The sequence below is a fragment of the Mandrillus leucophaeus genome, unplaced genomic scaffold (assembly GCF_000951045.1).
Source record: "Mandrillus leucophaeus isolate KB7577 unplaced genomic scaffold, Mleu.le_1.0 Scaffold139, whole genome shotgun sequence".
NCBI classification, from domain to species: domain Eukaryota; kingdom Metazoa; phylum Chordata; class Mammalia; order Primates; family Cercopithecidae; genus Mandrillus; species Mandrillus leucophaeus.
Window position 1 is genome coordinate 672030 of NW_012101354.1, and position 20461 is coordinate 692490.

Genomic DNA, 20461 nt, shown 5'->3' on the forward strand with positions numbered 1-20461 from the left:
CGCCCCCACCCAAGAAACAGTGAACACTTGATGATTGCAACTACCCTTTATTCCTAGGATGGAAGGTGTTCTGAATTACATCTCGGGCCCCTGATTCCCAGGTGTCAAGGCTTCCAGCCCCTCAAAGCGTTGGAATAAGCACGTTCAAGGAGGCTCACTGGGCAGGTGGCCAACATCCCTTTCAAGGGGATACACCATAAAGATGACATTGTCCCAGGGAGGGAGGGCAGGGTGACCTGGTCTGACCACCTCAAAGCCCATGTAGCTGAAGGCCCGCAGCAGGGCACCTGTGAAAGGATAGAACAAATGATTAGAACATGCTTTAAAACTCAATACATGTATGCCCCCAGATTTGATTTCTTCCATTAGGGAGTGGCCCTGGGAAGCAGTGTAGTGCAGGCATATAGGATGTGCTTTAGTCAAACAGACCTAGGCTCTAACCTTGGCTTTAACACTTGTTCTGTGAGTTAGTCCTTCAGAACTTCAGTTTCCCATTTATAAAATTTTCCATTTATAAATCATAGAACCTTCCTAAATTTAAGATTAAATGAGATGTTCATGAAGTGCTTAACACTAGAGATTGGTGAGGTCTACTTATATACTAATACAATGATGGCATAGTAAACTCTGAAATAGTAGCTATCACTTATGAATGGTTATTCACCATCCATTGTCTTATATCCAACAGAGTTTGAACTCCGTGAGGCAAGAGGCTGTGGTTTTTGTAACATATGCTCCAGGCATCTGGTTAAATATGTTCCCATTCCCTTGGCCTTATGTTTGACCCTTTCACATTGTACGTGCTCAATATTTGAGATCCATTTTGTCCTGCTGACCACATCCTTCGAATGGATTCTAATTTTGCCAGTGCTCCTTCAGTCTGGCCCCTAACACCACCTGCAGGGGCTTCCTCAGAGTCCACTTGTAACTTGATGGAACAGAATGCTAGGCACTTTAACTTCCTTCGCGGTGGGTGGGAAGAAAAGAATCCCTGAAATGCCTGAGGGTGCATTTTTAAAGATGGGGGAAGAGGGTCTCCTATAAAGGAAAAGGAGTTATCCAGCTGCCTCAGCACGAAGAGCAAGGAAGAACAGCAGATCCCCACCTCTGTCGTTCCGATCATTCTGGAAGTTCACAAACACGGAGTCCACATTTGTCTTCTCTTCCACGTACTCCAGCGTTGCAGTCAAACTAGCAGCCACAGAAAAACAGTTAAAATGTTTGGCCAACTCAGAATCCAGAAAGACACCTACTTGGAGCAGAAAAAATCTTATTGGTTGTTTTCTGCCCTCCACCCACCCAAGCCAGGAAATGGAAGTTGTTAAACTAGTTTTGGTAGATTTTTCTCTGAAGCCAAGAGATTGCACACCACTGGATGTAAGTCACAGAAGGGGCCTGGAGAGAAACGACTACTGAGATGAACAGTTAGAAAGTACTTCCCGTTATTCAACTATTTCTGGATCTGAGTCCAACTTCCCATGGACTCTTATCCCTTGAAACCCAGATCCTGACTTAGCTCACAGGCTTGTCTGCATGCCAGGTGAATGGATTGCTTATATCTAGCTCTAGAATTAGCCCTATGTACTATGACATGATAGAAGGGTGAAATCCCCTACCTGTTCCCTCCCCATTCTCCCTTCCAGGCTCAGTCACCTTTCCCGGTTGCCTTGATCCAAGGCCCGATACGGGATATCCAGGAAGAGTCGACGGTCACAGAGAAGGCCGTGCCAATGGGCGGAGGTTTGGGAGGTGAGGCGGAAGTGAAAGTCTAAATGTACTGGGTCCTGGTGGAGCAGGGGATCAGTAGCTAGCACCGTCAAGTTTCCAGCCTGGAAAAGGAGTAAAAATGCTCCTCTAGCCTTCAAATCAGACCTCAGGCAGATTGGGGTGTGTCCGTTGAAGCAAGGTGGGCGTTGATTGGGGGAGCCTGGGAGAATCGGAGCCAAGATCTTAAAGATGCAATAATATCCTTTAGTCCTAGGAACTAATAGCCTATGCCTATTATGGAGTTCTCCTTCATATCAAACAATCCAGCTGAGGCAGTATTACTGCCTGCTAACTTCAACGCAGGAGTACGATAACCATTTAGGAACTTAGAAATGTTTACATCAGAGAGCTTAGGATTTAAACAAAGCTTTATAATGTGCTTCCTTTCTCACTAATAATTTCCACTTTTTTCATTATATGGGTTTTCTCTAAATTCTTCTATTTAAAATGCCGTGATTACAACCAGGCTTGTTATTGCAATATGATATGTGGGCAAGTTCTGGATTCCAGATCCTGCGTAGCATCTAAACAGCTTTATGTCCCAGAAGTCCTATAAAGTTCGTTCTACCTTTGTCCCCACTCCCTTTTTTCCCATCCTGATTTTCACAACCATCTGTATGACCTTGATTTTATAGTCTGTGGGCCATTGTCTATATAAAAAGTAACTTTTACACATGCATTCCAGGATTCCATCTACCTCTATAATTGACCTTCCAACTTGCCAATGTCGCTCCTCTGCAAGGTATGCAAGCAAAGGGCTGCCCTGTCACAGCACCAGCTCACAGTTCACTTACCGAATACAGTTCTTTAAGCTGTTCGTGGTTACCCTGCTCGGTGCTTTTGCCCACCTGGAGGCCTACTAGGGACTCAGGAGCACTGGAGGCAGGAACGGGGCTGGAGTGTCAAGTCCTCCTCTTCTTTATAAGTGATGCTGGTTGGGAAGGAGACCCAAATTAGTTTATCTTGGAATCTGAGATGGGAAGACATAACTTCTAGATACACAGTACCAGGCTCTGGCATGATCTGTATTTTCTGTTGTCCAGCCTGTTTCTATGTTCCTGGGTCAACTAGATGGAAATATTCTAAAGTTCCATGCCAGCTTTCCACCCCCTATTCTGTTGTTATTTCTTGCTATTTGGGAAATTCTTTCAAATTCTTACACTTTTTCCTTACATTTTATATAAACAACTACAAATAGAGATGAAAACAAGTACCTTTTATAACAGCGAGGCAGCATCTTCTCCCGGAGGGTGATCCGGTACTTGTAACAGTAAAGGTAATAGGCGTATGGTGACCAGATCGGGTAGAGGTAGTTACGTGTTTTTCCCCTCTTGATATAAGAAAGGGAGTAGACAGAGGGGCGACACCTGTTACAAGGCAGTTTTTCAGTTCAGTGCCTCCCTGTGGCAAAGTGAGGTTCACAGGTGGGTGGCAGAGGTTTAGGCAACCTGGTGTCATTGTGACCCGCTGGGCACTATGACATGGACAAGGGGTCAGCCCTTATGTCACCTCAGGACTCCACTCTGCTGCTCACCTACCGTAATCCCTTATCTAAGGCTCATATTCGACTAGTATGCACGTTATGGCCGTATGAATGATTTAAAAATAGAACTTGAAGACTTCTGTACTGGTTGGCCAAAAGCCCTGCCTGAGCACTTGTGCCCACCCACCCTGCTCCTCTGGGGACACTCCCCTTCCCCTAAAATCCAGCAAATAAAGAGTTGGTATCTGACACTGCAGGAGTCTTCCAAGGCTCTGATCCAGTGGTGACCTGATTAGTTGGTTCCCAGTTCATACCAGTTGAGTGTTTTTATTATCCCTATCCTTAATAACCCAGGGTTGCTACAGATTGTTGAATCCTACCTTGTAGGGTAGGAATTGCAAACTAAATGCCTTCAGGGGCCTAGACGGCTTACGGAAATTAGTGGAGTGGCAGGGTAGGGCTGTAGCAAAATAGGAAAGCTCACACCTTACCTAAAGGAAGTCCACACAACTCAGTTCCATCCAGTTCCATGCAGGAATGCAGACTTGATGGTGCTGTATCATATGATTTTTGAACAGAAACTGGAAAGAGTTTTGTAGTAAATTTCTCCAATTTAAAAAAATATCGACTACTAAAAAAAGGTTGATACATTGTAAGCAAAATTTGGTTCTGGGGCTGCCAATTTGAGACCTCTGCATATTTATCCATTCAACAAATATTTATCGAGGGTCTATTATGAGCCAGGCACTATTCTAGGTGCTTGAGATACATCAATGAACAAAACAAATCCCTGCCCTAAGGAGCATATCTTCCAAAAGTGAGAGGACAACCCTAGAAAAATAAACATAGTAAATTATTTAGTATGTTAGAAGGTAACTGCTATGGGGTGGGGGGAATAGAGCAAGATAAAGGAAGATAAGGAACATGAAGGGGATGGGTCAGGGTTACAATAACAAATAGGGTGATCTCTCATTGAAAAAAACTGACATTTAAACACTTGGAGGATGTGAGGTTGTTAACCAAGCCAGCATCTGAGGATAAGAGCATCCAATGCAGAAGCAGCCAGTGCAAAAGCCCTGAGCAGGAAATGTGCCTGCTGTTTTCAAGAAACAAGGAGGTCACTGTGGGTGGAGCAGTGTAAACTACAGAGGAGCTAATGGAGTCAGATTACGTATGGCCTTGTAGACCATTTGATGGCCTTTTTCTTTTACCTTGAGTAAAGGAGGAAGTCATTACAAAGTTTTGGGTGGAAGAATGATATGATCTGACTTATGCTTTAAAAAGATCATTCTGGCTGCTATAAATAAGCTACAGAGAATTATAAACTGTAGAGAATGAAGGGATATCTTTTAGGGGACTATTGCAGTAATCCAGGAGAAAGTCGTGTCTTATTCCAGGGTAGAGCATTGGAGGTGGTGACAAATGGTTGGATTCTGGAAATACAAGTGCTCCTTGACTTACAATAGGGCTATGTCCTGATAAACCCATCGTATGTTGAAAGTATCGTAAGTTGAAAATGCATATAATACACCTACCAAACACCATAGCTTAGCCTAGCCTACCTTAAACATGCTCAGACAACTTAGCCGACAGCTGGGTAAAATCATCTAACACAAAGCCTATTTTATAATAAAGTGTTGAATATTTCATGTAACTTATTGATGTCCTACTGAGTGCACATCACCTTCACACCATTACAAACTCAAAAATTGTAAATCCAAGTCAGGGACTATCTGTAATTTAAAGGTAGAACCCACAGGATTTCCTGATGGAGTATGAGGGAAAAGAGTTAGAATGGAAAGAATGGAGTTTCTGTCAACTGAGAGGAGAAAGGCTGCAAATGGGGCAGTTTTGGGGATGGAGGGGGGGGCCTTAAATAAATTCGGACAGTTAACTTTGAAGTGTCCTTTAGATACATAAGAGGAAAATGACGAGTAACAGTTGAATATTTGAGACGAGTTTGGGAGATGTCTAGGATGGACTAGAAATTTGGGAGTCACTGGCATATAAATGGTATTGTAAGCCACGAGACCGGATGAGATCAACAGTGACTGTATACTGAGAAGAGTAAAGGGTCAAAAACGGAGTCCCGGGGGCTTTGGTTTTTTTTTTTTTTTTGAGACGGAGTCTCGCTCTGTCGCCCAGGCTGGAGTGCAGTGGCGCGATCTTGGCTCATCGCAAGCTCCGCCTCCCGGGTTCACGCCATTCTCCTGCCTCAGCCTCCCGAGTAGCTGGGACTACAGGCGCCCGCCACCGAGCCCGGCTAGTTTTTTTTTTTTTTTTTTTTTGTATTTTTTAGTAGAGACGGGGTTTCACCGTGTTAGCCAGGATAGTCTCGATCTCCTGACCTCGTGATCCGCCCGTCTCGGCCTCCCAAAGTGCTGGGATTACAGGCTTGAGCCACCGCCCCCGGCCGTCCCGGGGGCATTCTAAGAAGCAGGGAGAAAAGGAGAAATCAGCAGAGGAGACTGAAGAAGACCGGTGTCCCGGAGGCCACGTAAAGTGTATTTAGCAGGAAGGAGGACTGGTCAGTATGTTTAAGGGCCAGTCTTTCCATAATCTCTGCCAAACGGACTTTCTTTCATCCAATTTTTATGGTCTTCTGTCCAGTACTGAGACCCTCCCCAGAGGGAACTGTCGGGGCCCTACCATAGTTGCTTTTTTTCTATGGCTTACACAGCTTGTGATTTAGAATTCTCCTTTATTAGCTTAAATACTGCAGTGTAATGATTAAGGGTTAGGCTCTTCCTGGAGCTGGCAGAATTTTCCAAGGGATCCCATCCTTTACTACTTTTAGGTAGATTTGAAGTAAGGAAAAGTGAGAGCATCATTCATTCTCCCGTCAGTATCCAGTCATCACAAAACGTCAGAATTAAAAGTTACCCCAGCAACTAGAGCTAAAGCAAAGCCCACACTTTCCAGAGGAAGAGCGTCTTTTCCGGCGTCAGTCCACCTAGCACTCATTCCATTATCAGTCAGTAATTCTGGGCGTCCCTCCCCTCTGCCAAAAACAAAAAACAGGCAAGCCGCACTGCCATCTGTCCCCCGACCCACTCCCCATCCACCAGCTCAGCCCAGACCAAAGCCGCCCCGGCGCGCCGCAGGCAGCCCTGGCGGGGGCCTTTCCTGCCGCCCGACGCTGGGGTCCTCCCTTAGGTCTCATTCTGTGCCTGCGAACATGGCGGCGCTCGTGGTGACGGCTCCGGGCAGAGCTCTGCTACGGGCGGGCACTGAGCGGCTGCTGCGGGGAGGTATCCAGGAGCTACTGCGGCCGCGACATGAAGGGAACTCCCCTGGCCTGGCGCGCGACTTCAGCCTCTCTCAAAATCGGGTGAGGGCCGAGTCTGGGGTAGGGGGTAGATAACGCTCGAGTATTGTTCCTGGAGGCTCACTGGGACCCGGAAGGGGCCGATGTGGGGGTGGCGGGCTTTCCTTTAAGGGCTGGCGGCCGTGGTGGAGGGAGACGGTGTTCCTTGTGGAGACTAGCTCACCGTCGCTTTCCTGGCCGCCAGGGCACGGTCATCGTGGAGCGCTGGTGGAAGGTACCGCTGGCCGGGGAGGGCCGGAAGCCGCGCCTGCACCGGCGACATCGCGTCTATAAGCTGGTGGAGGACACGAAGCATCGGCCCAAGGAAAACCTGGAGCTCATCCTCACGCAGTCGGTGGAGAGTAAGGCCCGGGCCGAGGCTCCTCCTCTGAGGCTGGTCCAATTTGGCGTCAGCTTTTTCCTGCCTGTCCCCCTCAACTATTTGCCTTGTTTTTTCTTTGTGGAAATAATCAGCTCTATATGTGAGAAGAGGAAGCCATAAAAACTATTGTGATTGTGATATTGGCCTCCAGCATTGAAAATTAAAACATAAAGACAGCAAGCAACATCGTTAACAGGGTGTGGGGAGAGGAGTCTGACAATTTGTGCCACAGATACTGACATCCTCTCATGGGACAACTCCTCCCTGTATACAGGGGATATTAAATTTATACATCAAGTCGTAAAGAAACTAATTAGCAGTCTCTTAAATCTTGTTCCTAGTGAATATGAATTAGCATTTCTTTTAGGAAAAATAAGCACTGTGAGAAAGAGGTGCTTCTCTCTTTGATCATCTTTTCTTTAGGGACTCCTAGATGGTTCTAATCCCCTCTCTCTGTTCTCATTGACAGATATTGGAGTCCGGGGTGACCTGGTGTCAGTGAGGAAATCTTTGGGCCGGAATGGACTCCTTCCTCAGGGACTGGCTGTATATGCATCCCCTGAAAACAAGAAGCTGTTTGAAGAGGAGAAATCGGTGAGCTGAAAGGAAGGACAGAGACTTGGAGAGATAAAACAACTTTTCTCTTGCAGCTTCTTTCCCTTTGATATTTAACTTGAAAATGAAATAGGAACTAGAAGAACAGGAATCCAGAAGCCCAGCCAATGCCCAGCATGGGAATAGTTTGATGCTATTTAACATGGGTTCATTTTTCTCTTACTGCTTTTCATCTTTAACTTTCTTTTCTAGCTGAGACAAGAAGGAAAATTAGAGAAGCTCCAGACCAAGGCAGGTGAAGCGGTGAGTAGAAACGTAAAAAGTATTTATTGATCACTTACAAGACTTAACAACCTCACCCTGAGAGTCTTCCTGATTCCCTTGAGGTCTCCTGATTGCAGGCAGATCCAAGAGTGGGAGAAAGGGGAAGTGTTGTGGCTGCCCCACAAAACCGGTATGGAGACCTCTTGGGAGATCCCTGATGTGTTGGGTGAAGTGCCCTAAAGTACCAAGAGAGGTCCCAATCTGGGAATCAGGGAACCCATGGAATCGTCTGAGATGAGGCCTCCACCTTCAAGGATATTTATGTACAAGTTGGAGAGAACATAGACACATGAGAAGATAATCAGTACAGGCGCCCGCCACTATACCCTGCTAATTTTTGTATTTTTGGTAGAGACGGGGTTTCACCATGTTGGCCATGCTGGTCTCAAACTCCTGGGCTGAAGTGATCCACCCACCTTGGCCTTCCAAAGTGCTGGGATTTCAGGCGTGAGCCATCGTGCTTGGCTTGCATACCTTGTGACCTGACATGTTTCCTCTCCTTTGACTCCAACTCATAATTCCTTTCAGACAGTGAAATTTCTAAAAAGCTGTCGCCTGGAGGTAGGAATGAAGAACAATGTCAAATGGGAGCTGAACCCTGAAATAGTTGCCCGCCACTTCTTCAAGAATGTGAGTGTTCCCAAAAACCACTCTACCCCTGAGGTGGAAGCTGCCTCTGGGAAGGAGGCCTGAGATTGATCCCTTTGTTAGGGAGGGGTGTGACCATCCAGCTGTAGTTAGGGAAAGTATTCTTGGTTGGTTTGCAGGCGTGTGGGAAGGAAATGGCTAAGGACTGAGGATGGTCACGTAGAATTTGAAGATTGGTAGGAACAGGTGATGGTTTCCATTTATTTCCTGTCTACCTAGGGAAATGCTGGGGATTTGTGACTCACTGGAGAATTGTTACTTCTGTAGACGAAGTGGTTTTAGCCTCAAACCCTGTTTCTCTGTGAATCTACCTCCCTTTCTGAGAAATCAGAATTGAATTTCTCTACTACTGTCTATGAAGGTGTATGCCCTTCTCTCCCATGGAATCAGCCAGAGTAGACACCCCAGTTTTATTCATCCCTGTGCAGGAAATCCCGTAACCCTCTTTATGAGGTTACCTAAAGTGGCAGTCACGAAAACAGTTCATTTGAACTGAGATTTTTTTTTTTTTTCCAGCTTGGTGTTGTGGTTGCCCCACATACATTAAAGTTACCAGAAGAGCCTATCACACGGTGGGGCGAGTATTGGTGTGAGGTGACGGTGAGTGTTTTGCATACTTTCTTTTCTTCTTTTCTTTCTCCTTTTTCACCCCCTTTTTCCTTTTTTTCCTTTTTCTTTCCCAAGACAGGGTTTTGTTTCATTGCCCAGGCTGGATTCAAACTCCTGGGTTCAAGTGATCCTCCCACCTCAGCCTCCCAGGTAGCTAGCTAGGACTACAGGCATTTGCCACCGCACCTGGCACCTAGCTCTCCCTTTTTTCTTTTTCTCTTTTTTTTCTTTTTTTTTTTGAGATGGAGTCTCACTCTGTTGCCCAGGCTAGAGTGCAGTGGCATGATCTCAGCTCGCTGCAACCTCCACCTCCCAGGTTCAAGCGATCCTTCTGCCTCAGCCCCCCTACTAGCTGGGATTACAGGCATATGCCACCATACCCGGCTAATTTTTGTATTTTAGTAGAGACGGGGTTTCCCCATGTTGGCCAGGCTGGCCTCAAACTCCTGACCTCAGGTGATCCATCCGCCTCAGCCTCCCAACGTGCTGGGATTACAGGCATGAGCCACTGTGCCCAGCCCTAGCTCTCCTTTTTCTGACTGGGAGAAAAGTCAGGGTGAAAAGCTGGGATTAGGTAGTGTTAATTCTTACCTACCTGACTGATCTCTGAGAATTTCCATTGTTTTGTGTGCAGGTAAATGGGCTTGATACTATAAGAGTGCCTATGTCTGTGGTGAACTTTGAGAAGCCCAAGACCAAAAGGTATAAGTACTGGTTAGCTCAGCAAACTGCCAAGCGCATGGCCCCCACCAGCCCCCAGATCTAAATCTCTCCCTCCAAGACAGCAAAGCAGAATCAGGAGCAGTGGAGCAGAAATGGGCAAGCACCTTGATCTCACTCCCAGTTCTGACCAAATGCAGAATTTTAGAGAACATCTGAAGACATCAGACTGCACTGCGTATACATGTTGAATTCTTCATTTTCGCCATCTTTAACTATCGTCACTGGGGCAGTCTTGTTCCAGAAGTACCAGGCTGTAGATTTGATAAGCCAGATACAATAGACCGAAACTATCCAAAACCTGTTTAGCTTCTTCCTCCATTGGAGTTTATTGGGACAAACAGAAGAACCAGCCATTGTCTCCAGTACTTGCCACATTCTCATCATCCAAACTGAACATTTGTATCCCAAGCAGACATAAAGAGATTATGTTCTTTTTAAGTGTTGTTTATTGGTCTTGAGTAGATGGGACAGGACATCCAACTGACATACTTCCTTGAGCCACAGAGGTTTGCTGCTACAAAGGAAAGAAGAGAGTATCTTAGATTTCATCCCACAGTTACTGTGGTATGAACAAATTGTGCTGAACAAGTTGATGATGTGTTTGGTCTTAACACTTACTCTTCTTAGATATACTGATGTAGTCATCAGTGTGAATAAGCACAATGGATTCTACTTCTCTAAGACCTGAATAAGGCCTAAGGGTAATTGTTGGAAAGCTGGGATGAAAGAAGCTTTAAAAGGGAACCTTGTTCCTTGAACCAGCTCCCAAAATTCTGAAAAAGAAATTACCTTAATTTCCTTGACCAAGATTAAGATAGAGAGCTAGTCGTGAGGTAACTCTGGAATGGATGAATGGATGTCTTGATGGGAGATAAGGAAAGTAGATAGTTTTCTTTCTTTTTTTTTTTTTTCTTTTTTGACACGAAGTCTCGCTTTGTTGCCCAGCCTGGAGTGCAGTGGCATGATCTCTGCTCACTGCAACCTTCCAGGTTCAAGTGATTCTCCTGCCTCAGCCTCCCAAGTAGCTGGGACTACAGGCATGTGCCGCAGCACCCAGCTAATTTTTTATATTTTTACTAGAGACAGGGTTTCACCATATTGACCAGGCTGGTCTCAAACTCCTGACCTCATGATCCACCCACCTCAGCCTCCCAAAGTGCTGGGATTACAGGCATGAGCCACCACGCCTGGCCTGAAAGTAAATAGTTTTCTATAAGTTCAGAGTTTCATTAGTAGAAAAAAGAACATTCATTTTCAGGTGGATTGTGCCAAGGTCACTCAAATACAATGTGAGGTCATTCAGTTTAGGGTAGTAGATGGGATCATTGACTCCTTTGCTATCCATACCATACCAGATGTTGGTTTCTTTCCTATTTGAGCTCACCTACCACTCTGAGTCAGTTAAGCACTTCCATTCACTTTCATCCCTTCTCAGCTGATGAGAAAGTCTGTCATCAATAGTTGCACTGATAACTATAGCCAACTTCATACTTGACAGAGCTCTATAACTCAAGTCTGGCACTGGCACTATCTGAAATTTAGCATTTCTCCCCTCCTCACCTTTTTTTTTTTAATAGGAAAATAACATTATTTCATATTAGGGAGTAGGCAGGCATCCAGACTCAGAACTGGAATTGCTTCTTGGTGGCACTGGGGACCATGAGCATGTTGAAGTGCACCATCTTGCTCATGCTGGTGCTTACCCAACCATGATTATGTTGCTGATCTGGACATCCCTGATGCAAGGGGATGGGTGCATGAACATGTTCTTGTGCTTCTTGAAGCAACTGTACTTATACATGTAGTGGAAATAATCTTGGTGGATGATGTTGATCTTTTGCATCTTTTATCTTGGTCACCATGCAGACAGGATCCAGCCTCAGATGGAGACGTTACCAATGAAGGGGCAATCAGTGTAAATATAGGTGCCCTCGGCCTATACAGGTATATTGACGCCAAAACTGATTTTCTTTTTTTAGAGATGGAGTTTCTCTCTCGTTGCCCAGGCTGGAGTGCAATGGCACAGTCTCAGCTTACTGTAATCTCCACCTCCCGGGTTCAAGCGATTCTCCTGCCTCAGCCTCCCGAATAGCTGGGATTACAGGTGCCTGCCACCACACCTAGCTAATTTTGTATTTTTTTAGTGGAGATGGGGGTCTCACCATGTTGGCCAGGCTGGTATTGAACTCCTGACCTGAGGTGATCCACCCACCTCAGCCTTCCAAAGTGCTAGGATTACAGGCATGAGCCACCGCACCCAGCTGCAGACTGATCTTATGGTCCTATAGGAACTTCTTATTGCCAGTATCTCCCAGCAGGACCCTCTTGTTTTGAAAGATGGTTGGCTGCTTTTGGTAGGCACACTCAGTCTTGGATTTAACAGAACTTCCTGAAAGGTTTGAGCCTCCATTAACTTGCAGAGACCCCAGCATTTAGGAAGCGCTAATCTAGATTGAAGCAGATGCATACACTTCCGTACCCCAGTTAATCCCTAGTGTGTTGGGGACACCCAGAATTAACCCCCAAACTGAAGCATAGAGTTCTGCCATCCTGTACACGCTCCTGAGGTTTGGGGAGGACCTGCAGCCTCATCATGAGCCCCAAGCCCACTGAAATTTGCCATTTCAGTGATCCCCATTCCTATTGTCCTTGAAATGGTAGGCTCATTAAACACAGCATCTGTCAACATGACCGTCATGAAGCTCTCTGAAATTGAGCAACAGGCACACATTTAATACAGCGAACCTTAAAAAGCATTTAAATACCTGCCACAGGTTGCGTTCTTGGCAAAGACACTGTGTGTTGGAGATTCATGTGCAGGAAGTTTATTGGGAGGAGTTATCTGCATCAACACCTGTTGGGGAGTAAAGGCAGTAGAATTGGGTAGAGGGAGAAATTGAGCTGATGCAGTCTTAACAAATGCCTCAGTCAACCAGGAACTCAAACTAGGATGGCTCTGCCGGATGCCCTAATAGGACAAATAGGCTGAACCTTATCTCCCTACTTGACCAGGAAAGGGATATGATCCTGAGTGAGTTGGCTGACTTCAGCCAAAGGCAGGCCCCGAATGGGGCACAGGTGACGGCTGTCAGCATTCATAGCAGCTTCAGTCCTGAAGGGGAAGATATGGGCAGCACACTGCAGTCAACACTACAGTCCACCCCTTGCACTGCTCAGACTGATTTGTTTCATTAGTTCTGGAATGGTTTCTTCAGGATTCTGATGGATCTCTTTCTGGGGAAACTTAAAAGAGGAAGGTCTGGGACAGGCCACAGCCTCTGCTGCTGTAGCTTGAGTTTGCAACTGGCATTCACCTCCCTTCTCTACTACCCATTGTTGATCTTTCCCTAACTCCCTGAGACTTGTACCTCTGGTTCATGGGGGTTACCAGATGAGGTACCTGGCTATCATGCCCTTCTCAGGCTATGACTGCACTTGTTCATTTATCATCAAAATTGGGCAAGGAGAAACATACTCAAGTGGATGATCTGGGTGCCAAATATATTCTTCCCTGTCCCCACTGTGTAATAGCAGCCCCACCTCCTGATAATGACTCCTTTCCTTGCTTTCTTGTCTCTTGGTAGTGAGTTGGAGTAATCTGGTGCCTGCCATAGCTTAAAGTTTAGTGAGACTCAGTGTGTCCACTGGTGCAAATATTCCCCTTCTGGGAACCAGGACTTCTAAACCTTTAGAGACCAGAGTTGGGATAGAAGGGACAGTTTCTCCAATTGGATCACTGGGAGTGATGATAATGGTGGGCTGCTCCTACACCCACCCTTTGTTCCCCAGAGCCATATATTTTCCTTAAGGATACACTATTCAATGGCAATCGGTCTCAGTCGGGTATGTACTGCATCATGAAGGATGATGCCTCCTCCTTACAAGGTATCATCTCCAATCTGGTGCCTTAGCTGTGCTTTTAACAAGCACTATTGGGGGAACCACCCCTGATAATTCAACGTAGGTTCTTTTCTATTTCCCTAAGTGTTGGCCAGTCTGAGAAATAAAGGGAAAGAGTGCAAAAGAGAGAAATTTTAAAGCTGGGTGTCTGGGGGAGACATCACATGTCGGCATTTTCCATGGTGCCCCCTGAGCCGTAAAACCAGCAAGTTTTTTTTAGTGATTTTCAAAGGGGAGGGAGTGTACGAATAGGGTGTGGGTCACAGAGATCACATGCTTCACAAGGCAATAAAATATCACAAGGCAAATGGGGCAGAGCACCAGGGTGAAATTAAAATTGCCAATGAAGTTTTGGGCATGCATTGTCATTGATAACATCTTATTAGGAGACAGGGTTTGAGAGCAGACAACCGGTCTGACTAAAATTTACTAGGCGGGAATTTCCTCATCCTAATAGGCCTGGTAGCGCCACGGGAAACCGGGGCTTATTTCATCCCTTATCTGCAACCGTATAAGACAGACTCCCAGAGTGGCCATTGTAGAGACCTCGCCCTAGGAACGCATTCTCTTTCTCAGGGCTGTTCCTTGCTGAGAAAAATAATTCAGCAATATTTCTCCTACTCACTTTTGTAAGAAGAGAAATATGGCTCTGTTCCGCCCAGCTCTCAGGCAGTCAGACCTGATGGTTATCTCCCTTGTTCCCTGAACATCACTGTTATCCTGTTCTTATTTCAAGGTGCCCAGATTTCATATTGTTTAAACACACGTGTTTTACAAACAATTTGTGCAGTTAATGCAATCGTCACAGGGTCCTGAGGCAACATATATCCTCAGCTTACGAAGATGACGGGATTAAGAGATTAAAATAAAGACAGGCATAGGAAATCACAAGAGTATTGATTGCGGAAGTGACAAATGGACAAATGTCCATGAAATCTTCACAATTTATGTTCTTCTGCCATGGCTTCCTCTGTTGGGGTCCCTGCCTTCCCACAAGAAAGCACTGTATCAGGGAGCAGCTTCTGCATAGTATGGTATGTGATTAAAGCCGATCCCACCATCATGTACCCAGCATTCTACCTCCTTGCTATCAAGTGGGTCTCTTGGTTTGATGCAATGCTACACAAGATTTCAGGCCAATGGATCAAAATTTTGTAAACCTTTGGATGGTGTTGCTGACCGAGGCTGTGCAGGCAGGAAAGGCAAACCAATACCCATAATATACATCAATGCCCCTTCAATATAGAACACTTCCCCTTCCAAGGTAGCAAGGATACAGTGTAATCAACTTACCACCAAGTGGCTGGATGGTTTCCTTGACGAATGGTGACATCAGGCTAAGAGTTAGTCTCTGTTGCTGGCAAGCTGGACATTCACTGATGCAGTAGTTAGATCAGACTTGATGAGTCCATGACGTTGAACACTTACATTAGCTCTACTGTGGCTCCTCCATTCATATGATCACTTTGCCAGCATTGGGGTGCCAGCAATAAAGCCTGGTTAAGATTATTTGGCGAAGTCATTCCATCTGCTTGGTTGGTGCCTTTTCTGTGGTGGATGTTATCTGATGGGAAAAAACCCGCAATACAAAAATAATACACCGTACACCCATTCTCAGGTACATTATGTGCCTTTCCCCCACACTTCCTCGTTTTTAATCTTCCAGTTTGTCTTCCAGGCCCATGAATCTATATATATTCTTTCTTCTGGCAGGTACACAGGCCATCTCTAAGTGGGGCCATAGTGCAGCCACAGTGTATTTCCAGCTTACTTTCACCTACTGAGACAACTTGTACATTAACCAAGCTCAGCCTTTTTCCTCTTCTGTCATCATGTCATGAGGGATTGCCGACCAATGTGGCTACAGATGTAAACTGAGAAAGAACCACCAGTGCATCAGTGGTGGGTGACAGGGGATCTGGGCACCTGCTTATGTAGCTCACTTTTGCCTTCCAGCCCTGCTTGTGCCCAATTCTACATATACCACTTTCATTTTATGAAGGATGACTGGTAGACCCACCCAGCCTTATGACTTGTGGGTTTGACAGAACCCAGGTTATAATACATCATCACTTACCGTCCCATAGGTAAGCACGTTGTCTCAACTAGGACTCAGTAGCATTCCAGGAGCTCTCTTTTGAAAGGTGTATAGTGCTCTGTTTCAGATGGCATGGCATTGCTCCAGCACTATAGGGGGTGTGTGACTTACTATTGGGATTTATCACTAACAGTATATGATCTTTTCTCACCGCTGACACATCTAATATAATATGGTGTCTTGTGAGCCAAGCAGCAGGGCCATTTGTACCACAGTCTTGACCTGTTACAGAGCTTTTTCCTGCTCTGGGACCCACTCAAAATTGGCAGCCTTTTGTGTCACCTGATATTTGGGTCAGAGCAACATACCCAAGTGTGGAATATGCTAGCAACAGACCCCAAGATGTTTGCAAGGCATTGTGCTTTTTAGTGGTGAGAAACATGAGATGCAAAATTTCATCTTATCATCTTTGGAGGGAATGCCCTGGTATGCTTCAGACCACTGGACTTTTAAAAACCTCACTGATCTGGCAAAATTCCGAATATTTGTAGGGTTCTTGCAGTACTATTTGAAGAAAATTTATCCTACCAAGGCCTCTGATATAGGCATCATTTCAGGTTCATCCTGTACAATTACCATGATGTCATCAGTGCAGTAATGGGATGTCCTATGGAATGTCCGAATGGTCCAGGTCCCTTCAGACTATATTATGACAGAGGCAGGAGAGTTTACACGGTCCAGAGGCAAAACTGTAAATGTATATTATTGCTCATCTCAGTGGAAGTAAGCTTTTATGGTCTTCCTTTTCACAGGGATGAAAAAGGGTTCACTGTCCAGATCAATACATACCATGTAGGCTATGTTAATCTTTTCCAGCAAACATACCACATTTGGAACAGCAGATAGAATTAGCATTATTTGTTAATTGAGATTGCAGTAATCCATACTCATTCTCCAAGATCTGTCTGGTTTTAGCAGTTGCCAGACTAGTGAATTAAATGGCAATATGATGGGCACCACCACCTCTGCATGCTTTAGGTCTTCAAGCGGGGCACTGATGTAGGTAATTTTTATTTATTATATTGGTCCGGAATGGTGGAGGCAGTTCCAGGCACTTCATGTTGGTCTTCCTCACTATGATATTTCCTACATCACACACCAAAAAACCAACCTGGTGGTTCTGCCAACTGTCAAATATGTCTATTCCAACTGTCCGTTAAGGACTCATGAAATAACCACTAGGTGAGTGTAAACCTGATAGACCTACTGAGAGTCAGACCTGGAGCTGGAATATAATTATTACCTACCCTCCACACCCTGCCACTCTAACAGAGTGGAGCTTCAGATCCTAGGGTGTCAATGTCAATGGACTCTCCAACAGTGCTTTAAATGTTTGCATAGTCCTCTTTCTCTCATGTGTGTTATGAAAATAAAAGATCTTAAGTCCCTGTGGGTTAGGATTGGGAAAATTACTACCTTATATACTTGTCATGGTGTCTCAGGGTCCTTTCTGCTAGAGACATAGCCTTTTTAGTAAATTGTTTCCACCTGAAAAATTGTCCCAATAAGACTTTCGCTTCTCCCACGAAGGAAGTACAGCTACAGAAATTGCCTTCCCACTATACAACTATGAAACCAGATAAAATTATGAAAGAAATATTTATAGACAATGGAAAGCCGGTAGTGCAGAATTTTAACTGACAAAAGGGAAACAAGGTGAGTCACATGATTGCCTCAGCTTACTGCCTAGAGGCAGTTTCCTGCACTACACTGTTAGGAGCAGTGCAGAGAGGGGCGCCCCAATAGAGCTAGCAGTCTCATTGAGTAGAGAAAACAGATTAGAGTTGGTGGAGAATGCGTTGGCTAGAAATTAAGAGGGAAGGCCAGGCATGGTGGCTCACATCTATAATCCCAGCATTTTGGGAGGCCGAGGCAGGCGGATCACCTGAGGTCGAGTTTGAGACTGGCCTGACCAACATGGAGAAACCCCGTCTCTACTAAAAATACAAAATTAGCTGGGTGTGGTGGCGCATGCCTGTAATCCCAACTATTCGGGAGACGGAGGCAGGAAAATCGCTTGAACCCGGGAGGCAGAGGTTGTGGTCAGCCGAGATCGCACCATTGCACTCCGACCTGGGCAACAAGAACGAAACTCCATCTCAAAAAAATAATAAACAAAAAAGAAAGAAAAAAAGAAAAGAAAAGAAAGATTAAAAGGGAAAACACTAGAGACAAGGGAATGATATAGAGAGGGCTTTGGAGATCTGCCAAGAGGTCCCAGACCTCAAAACTTTGGCTGAATACTGATATGTATGTTAATGAGGTAAAATTCCACAGGGCAGGGGGTTAAAAACAACAACAACAACAACAACAACAGAAAATGAAAGGCCAAACAATTCTCAGAACTTACACAAGATTGGGAATATTTTGTTTATGTTCCTGACAGCCCATATGAATAGATCCTATAATACATGGGGCATCATATAGAGACTTTGAAAGGACTTAGTAGTGAACGATAGAATAAAGGTTACTCTGGAGCCATCATGCAAAGCTTGAAAGCAAGCTTTGCTGATACCAAGCATGGCAGAACCAAGTCCAACACTCATTAGAGAAATGCAGCAAAACCTAGCACTGAACAAAATCAAATTCCCAAGGTCTGACATTCAATTTAATATTATCTTACTGGATGTGGTGGCATGTACCTGTAGTCCCAGCTACTCAGGAGGCTGAGGCAGGAGGATCACTTGAGGCCAGGAGTTTGAGGCTGTAATACACTACGATCACACCCAATAAGAGCCACTGAACTTTAGCCTGGGCAACACAGTAAGACCCCATCTCTTAAAAAAAAAAGGATTTTAAAAATAGATAGGAAAATGTTACCCAGAACCAAAGAAACAGTCCCAGAAATGTCAGAAATGGTGGAATTAGTAGACAGGACATTAAAGGAGATATAAATATGCTTTTTTTTTTTTTTTTTGAGATAGAGTTTCACTCTTGTTGCCCAGGATGGAGTACAGTGGTGTGATCCCAGCTCACTGCAACCTCCACCTCCCCGGTTCAAGTGATTCTCCTGTTTTAGTCTCCCCAGTGGCTGGGATTACAGGCGCCAGCCACCACGCCTGGCTGATTTTTTCAGTAGAGACGGGGTTTCACCATACTGTCCAGGCTGGTCTCAAACTCCTGACCTCAGATGATCCTCCCACCTCGGCCTCCCAAAGCGCTGGGATTACAGGTGTGAGCCACCGCACCTGGGCTTCATGTTCTTAAGAATGAAATAAAGGAAATGAAAGTAGGCCCTTAATTCATACCATATGTAAATATCAACTCAAAATGGGGTAAAGACTTACATGTAAGACCAGAAATAATAAAACTACCAGAAGAAAACATAGGGGGAAAGCTCCATGACAGTGGTCTGAAAAATGATTTTTTAGATATGAGCCTAAAAGCACAGGCAACAAAATCAAAAGTAGACAAACAGAATTGCATCAAAATAAAAAGCCTCTGCACAGCAAAGCAAAAAATCAACAGAGTAAAGAGACAACCTACCCAGTGGGAGAAAATATTTACAAACCATACATTTGACAAAGGGTTAATATTCAAAATATATAAGGAAATCTAACAATTCAATAGCGAGAAAGCAAATGACCTGACTTTAAAAATGGGCAAAGGGCCAGGTGCAGAAGCTCACACCTGTAATCCCAGCACTTTGGGAGGCCAAGGCGGGTGGATCATGAGGTCAGGAGTTTGAGACCAGCCTGGCCAGTATGGTGAAACCCCGTCTCTACTAAAAATACAAAATATAGCTGGGCGTGGTGGCGCGTGCCTGTAATCCCAGCTACTGGGGAGTCTGAGGCAGGAGAATCACTTGAACCTGGGAGGTTGCGGTGAGCTGAGATTGTGCCATTACACTCCAGCCTGGGCAACAAGAGCAAAATTCCATCTCAAAAAAAAAAAAAAACAAAAAAACAGAAAAAGAAAATAGATTTTATGTGCTCTTACCACACAAACAATGAGAAGTATGTGAGGTAATATATGTGTTAATTAGCTAGGTTTAGCCATTCCACAATGTATACATATATCAAAACATCATGTTGTACCCTACAAACACATACAAGTTTTATTTGTCAATTAAAAAAATAAAAACAGACCCAGTCAGGAGAAAAAGTTCAAAAAAGGAGTTTATACTATTAATTTCACTAGGGCCTCAGAGGAGACATAGTATTTTAGTTCTGAACTTAAAAATATGTGAGATTAGGGGTTCTAGAAATAAATATTTAGCCATTTTCCTAGTTGTCTTTTTGTAAAGGTTAACAGTATCATACTGAATTAAATTTAAAGTGAACATAGTTAATCTGTTAGTTAAATAATGTAAAGAAAAACAAAAATATAATGAGAGAAATGGAAGGTATTCTTAAAAGACCAAAATGGAACTTCTTGAGATGAAAAATATATCTGAAATGGAAAATACACTGGATGGAACTTCTGCCTCTGGGAGGATGGGGTAATGTATTTTCACCACTCCTAGAACAACCATAAACCCTGGAAATTATTTATTAAACATAAGAAGACTTGGAAAGGTGGAGAAAAGAAAGCAGACTGGATAGAAACCTCAAGACCCAAGAAATACCACAGTGGTGAGTTCTCTGAGTTTTCTTTCAGCTTCATTTATTCGACACTTGGAGCTGAAGAAACCAGCAACCAGGAAATGCCAATGGGCACAGACCA

The 20461-nt window shown here is 44.7% G+C and overlaps 2 protein-coding genes across 3 annotated transcripts; one reads left to right on the forward strand and one right to left on the reverse strand.

The window, feature by feature from the left end:
• Positions 1 to 31: 31 nt before the first annotated feature.
• OAZ3 (ornithine decarboxylase antizyme 3) lies at positions 32 to 7057 on the reverse strand. The gene is given in 6 exon segments (XM_011973520.1): positions 32 to 287; positions 1106 to 1191; positions 1654 to 1829; positions 2562 to 2636; positions 2638 to 2698; positions 6742 to 7057. Coding segments are annotated over 6 exon segments (573 nt in total). The 5' UTR covers positions 6774 to 7057; the 3' UTR covers positions 32 to 144.
• On the forward strand, positions 5750 to 10238 carry MRPL9 (mitochondrial ribosomal protein L9). Of its 2 annotated transcripts, XM_011973518.1 has the most exons (7): positions 5750 to 6581; positions 6763 to 6919; positions 7409 to 7533; positions 7747 to 7797; positions 8347 to 8448; positions 8983 to 9066; positions 9710 to 10238. In XM_011973518.1, the coding sequence occupies exons 1-7, from the start codon at positions 6429 to 6431 to the stop codon at positions 9839 to 9841; spliced, it is 804 nt and encodes a 267-aa protein (XP_011828908.1). In that variant the 5' UTR covers positions 5750 to 6428; the 3' UTR covers positions 9842 to 10238. The 2 variants fall into 2 exon arrangements, with proteins under 2 accessions (XP_011828908.1, XP_011828909.1); XM_011973519.1 differs by lacking the exon at positions 8347 to 8448.
• Positions 10239 to 20461: the final 10223 nt, after the last annotated feature.